Consider the following 14,426-nt stretch of genomic DNA (forward strand, 5'->3'; position numbering starts at 1 on the left):
CCAAAAACACTGTTCGTTCAAATACATCTATTATATTGAGTAAATATCTTAATAAATATTTTTTACAGTAGTCGCAGCTAGTCTGGGCGCGCGGCCGCGCTATGGCGGGGGTGTAGAGGGGAGTGTTTATTGCTCATTTCCAAAAACATCTGGCCCACACGGCTCTCTGGGGTTGTTCAGCGAGGCTGTGGGGTCTCAGCAAGGGTCCGCGCGCCCAGACTAGCTGCGACTACTGTACTCGGGTACTAAGTTTTTCAATGTTTGATTTTCATTTATATATAGTAGGCCTAGCCCTATTATTATATTTTTCATGTATACATACATATATATATATATGAAAAATAGAATATAATTTCAAAATTTCTCTCTGGATCTTTTTAAAGAGCTTAAAAAACAAATAATTTAGTTTATAAAATTGTTTTTTTACGGTCATTGGTAACGGAGAAAAAAAAATGTACATGTAAAATTCACATGTTATTGTTATGGAGAATATTGTAAAATGTTGTATAGTTATAGTTATGTTTATGGGTATGTTTTGATCAAAACTGGCAAATTTATTTATTTTATACTAAAGCTATTGACATTTTACAAAAAAAAAAAAAAAACACTTTATTAGTTTCCATGTAGCATCAAACCTAGGTACTCGTTAAACCTAATGATATTTAAATAGATTTAATTGAAAATCAATTCAGACAAATGGGAATTCGCTTAGTCGGCAGGTTTGCTGCAGTGAGGTATTAAGTTTTTTCCATGGATTTGTTTATTAATGTGTAAAATGAGTAATTTTGTCAAAACCTTAACAAAATTTTATGTAGTTGTGCCTCTATAGTTCACATTTTATTCATGAGCTCTTCAATGTAAATTTTTTAGTTTCAATACTGGGACTCCCAGGGTTGAAGGAGTTAAGACGTTCATATATACTTTTGATTTTCCACTTTCCAGTAACAAATACTTTCAGTGAGATGAGTGCTTGATTGTATTTAAGGTAGCTTTTAACACAGATGTGATGATGGCACACGCCCACTATGAAAACAATGCAACGATGTTTGACAATCAATTAATGTACTCTCTAATGTATTTACAATGTTACATCTATTTTCTATATATAATTCAGTTTTAAAAATCTTTGTACAACTAAATCTAGAGTTCTACTGGACCGATTTTATTAATTAATGTGTCGTTGGAAAGCTTAATTCGTGTAGATTTGCAAATAATTATGAAAGTTTGTTTTTGTTATGATTTATGGTGAAAAAAAACATGTTTTCCATAAGAAATACATTGAAAACGGTGTTTTTCAGACTTTTTATTTGGGTGAGACTTTTGGCTGCCTTCTTGAGTGTTTCCAAGAAGTGTATGGTACCAATTTGTAGGAAATTTTATTGTCTTTCAGAATATCACCATCAACTTAAGTCGATTTCCTCACCATTGCAAAAGTTATTTGCAAAAAAGCTAAGCAACCTCCGAATTTATAGTAATGAGAAGATACTGTGTTAGGGATATTTTTGTTAAACTTTGTACAACTAAATCTAGACTTCTACTGGACCGATTTTGGTAATTAATGGGTCATTGGAAAGTCCAACTCATGTAGATTTGCAAATAATTATGAAACTGTGATTTTATTAAATCTTTGTGGTAAAAAAGTAAAAATAACAAAAATACATTAAAAACTGCTTTTTTATGTTTCTGTTTTCAAGTTTCTATTTGTAGCCAGATTTTGGCCGTCTCTATTAAGAATTTTCAAGAAATGAATGGTAGTTATTTGTAGTAAATTTTATTCTCTTTCAAAAGATCACATCCACTTTGGTCGATTTCCCTCGATTTAAAAGTTATTGGCAATAATCTAAGTGATCTCCAAATTTATAGTGGTGAGAAAATACTGAATTAGATATATTTTTGTTAAACTTTGTACAACTAAATCTAGACTTCTACAGGACCGATTTTGTTACTTAATGGGTTGTTGAAAAGCCTAATTCGTGTGGATTTGCAAATAATTATGAAAATTTGATTTTATTACATAGCCTATTTGAGGTAAACATTATAAATAAACAATATTACATTTGAAACGCCTTTTTCCAAGTTTATATTTGTAGCCAACTTTAGGCTGCCTTAATTGAGTATTTCCAGAAATACATAATAGTGATTTGTCGGAAATGTTATTCTCAATCAGAATATCATCTTCCACTTTGGTCGATTTCCTCACCATTTCAAAGTTATTTGCAAAAACGTTAAGCAACCTCCAAATTTATAATGGTGAGAAAATACTGAACTAATGATTTTGTTGTTAAAACTTTGTACAATTAAATCTACAGTTCTACTGAACCGATTTTATTAACTAGGTCATTGAAAAGCCTAATTCGTGTAGATTTGCTAATAATTATTAAAGTTTGATTTTTTAAAGATTTACTAGGTGAAACCCGTCAAAGTCGACAGTTACTGTTGACGTTGAAAGCAAGACCGTTTGACTATAAATCGATAATAAATAACTTAATTTTTTTTATTTTATTTAAGTTGTTCGTGATTTAGCAGTGTGCTTTAGTCACGTCTGATCTTAATAATTCAAATGGAAGTTAGTATTTCACTGAAGGTTCTTAGGTCAAAACAAATAGAATAACGTAATTAGAATTGAGTAAATATACCTAAAACTAAATTACATATCCAAGATATAATCAAATTTATGTTTTCTGATTGAGCTTGAGCGATACAGTATATCTGGTAACTGATTAAAACTATCAATTTCTCAAGTGAAAGCCTTTAAAGTATTTTGAGACCAAGACATATAAAATAACTTAAATAAAATTTGAGTTACGTATCATTGATTGCAGATAAGTACTTAAACGATTATAATTATTGATGGTTCGTGATTCAGGTAGGATTTCTTTAGGTAGGATTATTAAGATCGGAATCTTAATAATCAATAGCTCAAATGAAAGCTGGTACGGTATTAAAGGTTTTCAGACCAAAACAAATAGGGTGTAATTAGAACTCCTGGAATACATCTTTAATTGAAGTAAAAAAATAAAAAAAAAATTTTTTTTTAAGTTATACATTAGATAAATTAATAATGATGCTTGATGACAAATATGTGCTTGCATAGCCTTATTTTAAGACCAAAATTATGAAAATCGGGCTGGTAGAAGAGCCAAACGAACTCGAAAAAAACCAAATTTAACTCCCATAAGAAATGTAAATGGACGCATTTTTTGCATAACTCGAAATATACGTCAAAATGAATGCCGATGATTGATGGCAAATCTGTGGTGCGTCCATGTCTTTAGTTTAAGGCCAAAATTATGAAAATCAGTCGGGTAGAAGACCTTTAACCTGACTCGGAAAAGAAAAACCAATAATTTTTATGGATGGCAATAAATTGGTTTACCAGTATGCATAATCTAAACATATGAGACATGTGTTAATAATTTAACAGCTTATTGTTATATTGTTATTTAATTGATTTTTCTTTTGATTAAATGTTGTTGTTAACAATTTTCATTTGTGTTTAAAGTGAGTTCCTTATGTTGTATGCGATTCTAATGTTATGTGCTTAATCTGTACCATTAATATTAGTGATATAAAGTGGTGTATAGATTTCACAACCATTATTTTACTAGAGACCGTTGTATTTAACCACAACGGCTAGGGCAAACCGCTTGTCTACTGCTAGTATTACAATAATTCAGTTCATTTTAGTCTTTTAAAGGTGTTTTACATTTGAGTCTTACATTAAAATATCCCTACATTCTTCGTAGGCCTATGTTTTATTAAGGCCGGTATTAAAATGCCGTCTCTAAATCGTCCTAATATTGGTAGAAGACCTACATTCCAGTTACATTACAATCATATCCTTCATCAAGAATACTTGGTATTAACAATCATAAATTATTTCCAGCAAATAAAGCTGAGTTTAACCGATTGCAAGGGTTGAAATGAAGACAATTTTTTATGTGTCACAGTTGAATTTAAATGTCAAATTTCCCCTCCTGTTTTTATACTTAAATACTCGCTTTTTTAATAGTTACTAATTGTTTATATACTTAAATACTTTAACCGATTGTAAGGGTGAAAAATGAAGTCCAATGTTTTTGTTGTAGGCTACAGTTGAATTTGAATGTTAAATTTCCTTTCTCTTTTTTATACTTTAATGCTCTTTTTGAATGTTAATATCAGATTCCAACTACTGTAATATTTTCCTGGTCAAAACTACCATAATCCACTTTTGGAAGAGGTATTTGAATAACAAGATGTAGTACATTTAGTTACTTTATACAAATATCAAATCACGTTTGTTCCGCTCAACTTGCTTTCACCTCTCTGAAAGCAATCCTAGTTTACTTGTTATCAAACTTGATGTTAAAATTTTTGTAACTTCATTATTTTTCAGCCATTCTGCCATTCTAAGTTCAATTCCTTTGATTTGAGCCATCTGCCATGACTAATCAATTTACATTTAAATACAACAATTTGAAAATTGCATAGTAAAATAATTGATTTCAATATTCTAGGACATAACGAAAAAGTCTGAATTATAGGTAAGTTATCCCTGGTTTTATAGTATACAGTAAGGTGGCCAAGATACAGTAAATTGCATAATTTACTGGCAAATAATGAATCAAAATGTTAATATTGCGTACTGGCTTTAATGATAAATCACGATCAGCTGTATTGACGTAAACAAAATCCACCTGTAAATGGCTAAAATGCTATTCTTATGGGGCACATTTTACATTATATTATATCTAACTAGCTGTTACCCACGGGCTTCACCCCGTTTGACTTCATAAGTTAAATAACAATATTGATTAGTTAAGTTGAGCTGAAATAAACAACACAGAATTCAGTACCGTTAAATATAAACAAATAATTACACCTGATTTTAATAAGGGAAAGAATCTATCTATATATTAATAGGCAAGCATGTTTCTTTAAAACCTTTTTTCTCAGCTCGTGTGTATCGTAGGGAAAATCTACGCATACCGTTAGAAAGCTATTTTCCTGTAGGTGTGCAGAATCCCTTTATAAATTAAAATAGGCTCAAAAATAAGCACAAAAAATGAATTTGAAATTTAAAAAATTTAAAAGGGGCTTATGGGTTGCTATGGTGATGACGAAATAACAACACAATATAAACAGAAAATCAAAACAAATGGAAGACATTCCAATCACATGTTTTATTTACAGTGTGGGGTGAAAATAGAGAAGTTTGTACAAAACATACTTTTGGTCGATTTTTCGACCACAGGGCGTGCTCTCGTAGGTAACAAATAAGTACAGCTGACGTATTTTTAACATTAGGTAAATGGAAAGTTCCCTAATAGGAAAGGAATTACGACCTTAAAGGGCAATTTATGAAAGTAATTGATAGTTTTGCGCTAGATTTCTCGTCATGACGAACATTTTAAGTATCATGGTTTATGGGGGTGTGACTTTTAGTTTTCTCGAAAGTTCATGCGTACTTTCGGATTTATATATGGATATTGTATTATAATTTTTTTAATTTAAATATTTTTTCACGGGATGGAGACTGTTAATTTGAGCCCTCTACCATCGTTTATATGCAAAGAATCACCTTACATAACTAAATATATAGAGCGTCTGGAAGTCCTTAGTTACTCACACAACCACCATTTTTTAATACAATTCAATTATTCATTTTTATAATTTTTTCCTTAAAAGTGGTGAACCAAGAAATTGAAATGTACAAACACTGCTTATGACAACTAGATAAAGCTACAACAAAATTATGACAATTTTTCAAATTAATAAAACAAAATGGCGGCCATTTACAATTTTGTTATTTCAATAACTCAAAACCCATTGATTTTACAAAAGGTTTACTACAAAGATTTACTACTTTCAAGACAATTTAATTACAAATCGATTGACAACTTATATTTTAAGGTTGGACGAATATTAACTGAGATGTGAAGGCTTTAGTGATACATAACCGCATCATCTCAACTAACCACCAGCGGCATTTTATATGATTTATTTCAAGCTATTTAGATGGGACCATTGACTATTGGATCGATAGTCAAAGGATGTGCCCAACGGATGTATAACTGGTATTTGTTTTCTCTGCAGCTGCAATATTTTAGTTGGAACTTATAGCAATACAGTCGTGACTGATGTTCTGTTGCTGAGATTCTCTTATGAAGATTGTTAAATCATGAGTCTCTCCTCTCTACACAGGGTTCACATCATCTTGTGATATTCACTAATCATGTCATATCAGTCTAGTTTTAGATCTAGTTTTAAAGCTAAACTTTTTAGATCCAATACAACCTAACCGAAAATAATCAATACAAATCAATTAATAATCAATGGGAATGGACACATCATATGAATGCTATAAAGAATTATGATTCAAACTGAAAAACTATAGCAATTAGTCCAGAGTTTACAAAGAGGAAGGGGCTTAATTTTACCCACTTGTAATCAGGAAAACACTATTTACATCCTACTAATATTATAAATGAGAAAGTTTGGATGTATGGATGTATGGATGGTTGGTTGGATGGATGGTTGGATGGATGGATGTTTGTGACAAGTAAACACAAAAAATACTAAACGAACAGGGTTGAAATTTGGTATGATGATAGCTCACATCCCCGATTAGCATATAGACATATTCTTATCTCAAAAATCCTTTTGGGCTCCACCCCAGTGGCTCTGGAGTTTCCCATGTTAACCTTATGAGTAGTCATATTTGAAATGAATTTTGAACCAACTAGCAACAAAAAGCTGGGGTGCACAATAAGAACTTTACTTTTTTCTATGGTTTAGGTGCAGATGTAGAACATTATGGCTATGATAGATGTGCTATACTATAGCATACCGTATAAATTAAAATAACCAATTTTCTTAAAACGTGTCCTCCCCCATAACTGCAATAAGCATTTAATACTTATATACTAACCCAGTACGAAGGACGGGTACTCTGCTATAGTAATAAATAAATACAATAGATAAAAAAATAGGATGTTCTCTAAACAAAAGTTGTTTTTTTTAATTCACGGTAATTGCTAGATTGATTTTCCGGATGGTCCTAGTTTTAACATATTTCATAGGCTACACAATATAAATATTCCACCCTAAATACCCACAGTTTACCAATACTACTTAGCACTACCTTTTTTTCAGGTGGCAAAAAGGTAAGATGCTGTTGCTAGCATCTCTGTCATGTTGGATCATCTTCACTCTTCCACTTGGGTTCATCCAACCACCTCCAACATCCTGTCTGGTCAAGAAGAATCATACTGAGTACGTCCTGGAAACACCAAAAATACCACGAATACTCAAGCGAGAGGTAAGATAAGTAGGATATATAGTTAAAAATTCACAGAGTAGTTGAACATATACTAAACTGGTAACTATGAATGAGTTGAATAATAGTTTAAAGAAGTTTTAGAATTAAGTCAGAATAGCATAGAAAATATTTTGTTGGTTTGTTGACAGAAGAAAACTGAGATAAAATAAAAAACATCATGTGTATGGTGTCCATTATAAAGTAAATAGCTAAACTACAGGATATGGTTCTGGATCAAAATAAAGAGAAAATCATGAATTTCATTTTTCTAAAACAATTTGTTACCCAATATCCGCTATTTTGCATTTTTAGCAAGTTCCCCTATAGGAAAGTAGCTATTACCGTAGGTCTCATGGTATGACCTGGGCCCGGGTCCGATGTACTTTCATTTCGATGTCCCCAGTGGCCAAAAACACTATTCGTTCAAATTTGAGTGAATTTCCCTAAATGGAAGTAGCTATTACCGTAGGTGGCATGGTAAGAACTAGGCCCGGGACTGATTTACTACTTTTTCATTTTGATGTCCCCAGAAGCCAAAAACTCCATTCGTTCAAATTGTTTTATATATTTAAATAAATCCTATACTCTAATACGAGCAATGTTTGCTTGTATGTATGTATGTTTGCACAGAGATCTCGAAAACGGCTCCGCCGATTTTCTTCAACGTTTTAAGTAGTTTATTTCTGGCCTAAAACCAGTTTACTGCAGTTAGAACTGCCAACAAAAATCTTACGTAGAAAAATGAAACTGAAAGTCACATTTTTTTAAACATTAGTCTTATGGCTAAGTAACCATGTTGGTTGAATTTAATAACAAGGGAAAAGTAAACAAAAGACTTGTTAGTTGTAACATGTGTTCATAAAAAGCGATCTACCCACAGTATACTAGCAAATTACAAACAGTTCAAAAGGAAAAAAACATCAGTTGTTAGTATTGAGCAAAGATTATACTGAAGATTACTCGATACATTGAAGTTAAGGTTAGCATTGCGGAGTGTGAAAAGCGTCTGCGGCAGTTGGATTATGTATCTAAAATACTAAAATACTATGGGAAGGGAGAGGAACAGGTCCGCAACATAGGAAGTGGTGAAGGAAGTAGTAAAGGCGAGCAGTCCGGAGTGTGGGATCTCTTTATGACGATTTTAGATTAAGGTATTATCAAGGCAGGCAGTGCAGAGTGTGGGAACCGTTTGTAGCTGTTAGATTATAGTATATACAATACTTAAATGCTGGGAAGGGAAGAAAACAGGTCCGTGACGTAGGAAGTAGTGATGAAAGTAGTAAAGGCGAGCAGATCAGAGTGTGGAAAATATTTATAACGATTACATTAAGGTATCTGCAATCCAAAAATGCTATGGGAAGGGAGGGAAACAGGCCCACGACGTAAAGTGGTGAAGGAAGTAGACAAGGCGAGCTGTCCGTAGTGTGGGAGCTGTTTATGATGATTTGATTAATGTATCTGCGATCCTAAAATGTTATGGGAAGGGAGGGAAACAGGTCCACGACGTAGGGAGTTGTGAAGGAAGTAGTCAAGGCTAGCATTGTGAATTGTGGGAATTGATTAATTCCCGATTTGAATTGATTTTTTTTTTTAATATTGATTAATTTAAAAATTTCAGCTATAGGTAGATTGTAATTTAGCATTTAATATTTCCTATCATCAACATGAGCCGTATCTACTTTAAAATAAAATACCGTACCAGGTTTTATGAAGATCGGTATGAAAAAAATTGAAAGATAAAAATGTTGATGTAAAAAAACAAATATAGCAGATATATTAGTTAAGCTCAGCGTTTAGAAAAATTATTCTTGATTTTATCTTTTTTTGGCTATAGAGCCATTTTCCAGACTTAAGCAACATCTGAAATGTCCATGAACACATGAACATGAACTTGAACATGTGAAATGTGTGTGTTGAACATGAGATATGTCCCAAGGCAGGAGAGTACGAGCCGCATCACCACGCACCTCACTGGATAGAGCCTGAGATCCCTATACAGAGTGTAGAGGAGGAGGAGCCTCTAGTGCGCAACATACGTTCAGCCAAGCCTCACGTGTACGCTGGCATGTCACCTCTCGACATCCGGTTTGTCAAGAACTACAATGAGAAGGAACAGGGCAACTGGGTGTCCCCAATTTTTAGCTCCATCGTTTATCGTACACAGGTACTAAAAGCCTATTTAATATTTATATTGTTTGAAGACTTATTATTTTTTTAAGTTTAAAACTTTTCAAGCATGATAATTCTATTTATTTACAGTATCATTACATACCAAAATACAGTAGTGACTTACGGGAACTGGACACATTTTTTTTACAGCTGTTACATTGTTGCTACAAGTGTTAGGAAGGTTATTTCACGGAATAAGGTCACCGGACTTATCCAGCTCTGTGACTTCTTCTTATGTGGATTTTTGAAGGGACGTGATTTCGCTCGCAAACTCCTTACATTTGTTGACTTAAAACTTACAATCACAGATGAGGTGCACACAATCGAGCAAGATCTGCTAACAAGAGTTTCAAATCAATTCCAAAAAAGACTGGACACCTGAATTCAAGTGAACGGCCAGCATCTGTGCATGACATAATCTTCAAAATGTGAAAACTGCAACAACATGTCACCAACAATAACTTACAATAATGAAAATTTTTTATCAAATGATATGTTAATAACTTTTTTAGGATAACAATAAAGCAATTATAAAAAAAAAATATATTATATATGTTTAGACCTATGTGTCTATGAACATAACTGGAGCAATTTTGGTCTGATTTTTTATAAAATTTAAGCTTGTGTTTACAAACCAGAAAGATCGGGTCATGAAAACAGGGTGTAATGAGGTTTAGAACTTTTTTAAATTGGGTTTTTCCAAATTTACAGTACCTTCAAAACATGGAAATGCCCTATTCTAATTGCAGCCATAGTGTAGAGCTTATACAAGAAAAATTGTGTATATTTATTGAATTTAAAATTCCTATGCTATTCTTATGGTGAATAAGAAAACTGTTGTAATAAGTTGCTTGTTCATGGATACATTTTGTATATTTCATCCTATTAACATTTCATCAAAACAACACTCTCCCTTATCCATAGCAGCCAACTAAGTAATCGTTATCTAATGTTATTTAAAAATATGGAGTAAATAAATATGACTTGTTTAATGAAAATGTTAGTGAAATAAAATGTTATCAGACATTGAAATTCGCTTTGTCTGAAGGTTTGCTACAGCAGGTATAATTGATAATTGTTTTTGATATGGGCCATCTATTAAAAAAATTGTTGTGTCCCATTAAATGAAATATTTACCACCACATAATAGGTAATACTAATTTTTTTCTTTATTTTAGCTACTGGTATTTTGTTACATAACAAAAAATAGAGAGCTAAGATTCCATAGTTGATAATTTTATTATTTCTCAAGGATATACAAAAAGCCTTCTTCCTCCTTCTGCTACTCGTGGTGATTGGAGAGTTCTTCAGTGCTCCTGCCATCACTCTTGCTGACTCGGCAGTTATCACTCTGTTGGGGGAAGATGCTGATCGCTATGGACATCAGCGTATGTTCGGCTCCCTGGGCTGGGGTCTCGCCATGTTTTTTGTAGGTGAGCATTTAAGGAAAATCTGTATTCCGAAGTTTACTACAAGTAGTTTGAAGAGGTAAAACTACTGGTATTTTACAGAAAAACTGCACTGATTAAAGTATCTTTTTTCTAAAGATTCACAACAACTTTAGGAACCGCATGAAATGTTACGTTCTTACAAATAACTCACACAACAATACATTTTACTAGATCTACTATTGAGAGGACAGAACCATTATTATTATTGCAAATCGACCATACTGGGTCACTGAATAGTAAGATGACCATTATGTTTTACTCTAAAAATACAATGTAAAGGAAGTGTTGCATTTTAAACACTGCCTAGGTATTGCTCTGGACCACTCAACAGCCTTTCCCGACCATCCTTGCGGACCCGACGAGAGGGAGAAGAACTACACTATATGTTTTGCGACGTTCTCTGTCCTCATGGGAGCGGCTCTCATCTGTGCTACTCAGATCAACTTCAAGTACGACTTTCCGTCAGAAGCTCCTGAGATAGAGAAGCCTCCCCCTGAGCCTACCAGGGAGGACTACCTGCAGCAGGAGTTGGCTCAACAACTTAACCTTCCGGCCTTGGCCACTAACAGTATCAACCAACCTCCGCCTGCCACCACCAAGGTAACCACCAGAGTCTTAGCCAAGTCAGCAGCAGTTCTCCCTCTTTGACCATGGGTAGAACTAGACATGCGATTTACCATGTTAAAATTATAGCCAGTTTTAGAATAAAAACAATGATGCACTTTAATTGAACCACTAACAGACTGTGTTGTGCTGTACATTACTGGAGACTGCCAGGACATAAGCTTACTGTCAATTAAATCATCTATATCACACAAATTATCAATGTTGAAAACTAATAGATGAAACAGCAGAGACACACTCTGTGAGCACCTCATTGATCTATACTCTGTTTGAGTGGAACATCCGCTACAGCGTCCATGTATGGATAGTGTGCACTTCAGTAGCTAAAGTTGATGACCAAACTCTGAATTATTTTTTTAAGTTGTTGTGTTAGCAAACTATAGCTACCTCTTCGTTTGTAACATAACAGTCATATAAACTGTTAATTATCACTGTCCTGACCAGCATAGTAGCTGATCTCAATTAGTAACAAGATGTGTACCCGTATGAGGAGTAGAACCTATAGTACGTCTTGAGATGGGCATGCAAGACGGAATGTTTTACCGTAGTTTTTACTTTTGTTTTAACTATTGTAATGAGGAAAGGTTTAAATTTATGAATGATTGCTATTATCAAATTAAGAGAATAAATGCATTATTCACACCCAAGTCCTTATATTTTATGACATTATAAGTAGGCTATTTTAATTCATGTTTCATAGTTTCACTAGCCAAATTATTTAGGGAAAACATTTATCCTGGCCATGTGTATAAATACTTTAATATATTTTGAAAGATTAAGCTCTAAATATGATACTTTAATCAGAGTAACACAATTAAAACATCACATGGCTATAGTATCTTGGAAGTTTTGTCTATGTTTCAGACCCAAATGTTCGCACAGACAACCCGAGAGATCCCAGAGTGGGTTACGGTTCTCAAATACTTTGCAAATGTCAAGTGTGGATCCTTCCTGTTTGTCTCCTGGTTCATGGGATTCGGGATAGGACTTATTTTCACATTTCTCTTTTGGCATTTACAGGCAAGTACACAGTTTTCATACACATCCAATTCAAACCAGGTAAATATTAAAAAAATGTATTAATGTAAAAAAATTTTATATTGTACATTGTCAAATAAAGCGTTGATTGAAGAAACAAAATTTTAAAGACAAAATAAGTATAGAACTATTATACATTGAAAATAATTCTCTACCTTATAACATTCAAAACTAAAATCCAACATATTCAAAACTGTACTAAAATTTTCTATACAGTGTGCACACATCTATATCTATACTAGCAGTTACCCGGCGCGCGTTGCTGCGCTAACAAAATACTGTCTGTGTGAAAAACACGTTTTTTCTACATTTAAACTGACGATAGTCAGGGATTGCCCTAGTGCCTTATAATGGTGATTGTGAAAGCAAGACACTAAGAAAATTGAAGTTTCTAAAATTCAGAGGGTAATTCGAATGATGTCATCAGTATTCTTGGGATTAAGACTATTTCTCCCTTAAACCTACCACTGATAATTTTTGCTTTAATCAATTTTGACGTCATTTTTTTAAATCGTTAGTCTGGTAACGTTGCACAGCTTCGAAGGATTTCAGTTTCGCATTAGTATTATTGGAGTTCCTTCTTTTAATGACAGTAATGTGGTGGGTTAATTAAAAATTGAGAGGCATTTGAATATCCGAGATAGCACGCACGATTATTATTCACTTAATAATTTATGTTAAATTGTGTGGGTATAGAACGAAAGATAAAAATACTAAGGCATTGTCATCCCTTTTATTGTTTATAATACACTTTGATAAAGGTTTTTATGTTTTTAATATTTAACATTGGAGATTTTAAACGTTGTTAAGTACACAACTGTGCTGCGATTGGGGTTTAATACATTTGGACTTATTCAAAAGTAAAATAGTTTCCTGTGCTGCACTCTAGAAACACTGTGGCACAATTTCAAATCATGACTAATGCTAATACAGAATGTTGTGATTATTCAAACCTACAAAACAGTTGGTGAAAGTAAACATCTGCTTTTAAATTATATTTATTTGTAAACATTGTAGATCAAAAAGTCTGACATTGGCCCACTTAAAACCCTCTGGGGCAGAGCCCTTTTGACGGATCTGCACCAAACTTCACACGAACAGATGCTAATGCCTGAAAGTTTCATTACAATCTGTCGAGCGGTTTCGGAGTCCATAAAGTATACCTATACACACACACATACATACATAGTTCCTCTTTTATAGATATAGATATAGGCTTTATAATACAAGAAACCGTTTTTTGTTAACACTATAGTGTCCACCTTATTAGTGGACCAATTTCAACGCTTGAGATGTCAAAAGATATGTCTCAATTTGTAGTTTTGCAATAAGGTTTTAGAATTAAAAAAGTTCTAACCCTTGACTTTATCCCATAAGAATTACACAGAAAAAAAACACCTGTTGATAAAAAGAAAAGATTGATGTTTGAAATATTCAGGAGGGTTATACACTAATGCAAACAGAACAGAAGTTTGAGGAGAGTAGAATATGGGAGTCCTGGTCTAACAGTAAGGAATTCAGATACACACTCACTTGGTGACATAAATAATTTTTACCAGTTCTGCTATGATACGTAATTTGGTGAAATGAAAAAATACAAGAAGAATATAGGCTACACATGGTGTAAAGTAACCTTGGCTAATGTCGGATCAAATGAATACACATGCAAGAAATGTTTACAGGTAACACTGACAGATCGAGACATTTCAAAACCTTTAGTATAAACAATAATAATTCCTTGGCCTAGGTAAGCTCAAGTAGTAAGATTAAACCAAACCTTGGCGGACCTTATGTTTTTATTGTTAACGTTTTTGTTACCCTCTCTACTTCAATTGAGAATA

At 33.2% G+C, this 14,426-nt stretch overlaps 1 protein-coding gene across 1 annotated transcript in view; it reads left to right on the plus strand.

Moving 5' to 3' along the window:
- Positions 1-14,426, plus strand: part of LOC128985292 (major facilitator superfamily domain-containing protein 6) — a 37,848-nt gene that overhangs the window by 10,455 nt on the left and 12,967 nt on the right. The window contains exons 2-6 of the mRNA XM_054404685.1: positions 7,138-7,303; positions 9,240-9,467; positions 10,725-10,905; positions 11,231-11,523; positions 12,412-12,567. Of these exons, the coding sequence (XP_054260660.1) occupies positions 7,138-7,303; positions 9,240-9,467; positions 10,725-10,905; positions 11,231-11,523; positions 12,412-12,567 (1,024 nt within the window). The remainder of the gene's footprint in view (positions 1-7,137; positions 7,304-9,239; positions 9,468-10,724; positions 10,906-11,230; positions 11,524-12,411; positions 12,568-14,426) is intronic.

This window comes from Macrosteles quadrilineatus, unplaced genomic scaffold (assembly GCF_028750875.1).
Source record: "Macrosteles quadrilineatus isolate MER2022 unplaced genomic scaffold, UCM_ALF_1.0 Scaffold_1__1_contigs__length_201487025, whole genome shotgun sequence".
In the NCBI taxonomy this organism is placed as follows: Eukaryota; Metazoa; Arthropoda; class Insecta; order Hemiptera; family Cicadellidae; genus Macrosteles; species Macrosteles quadrilineatus.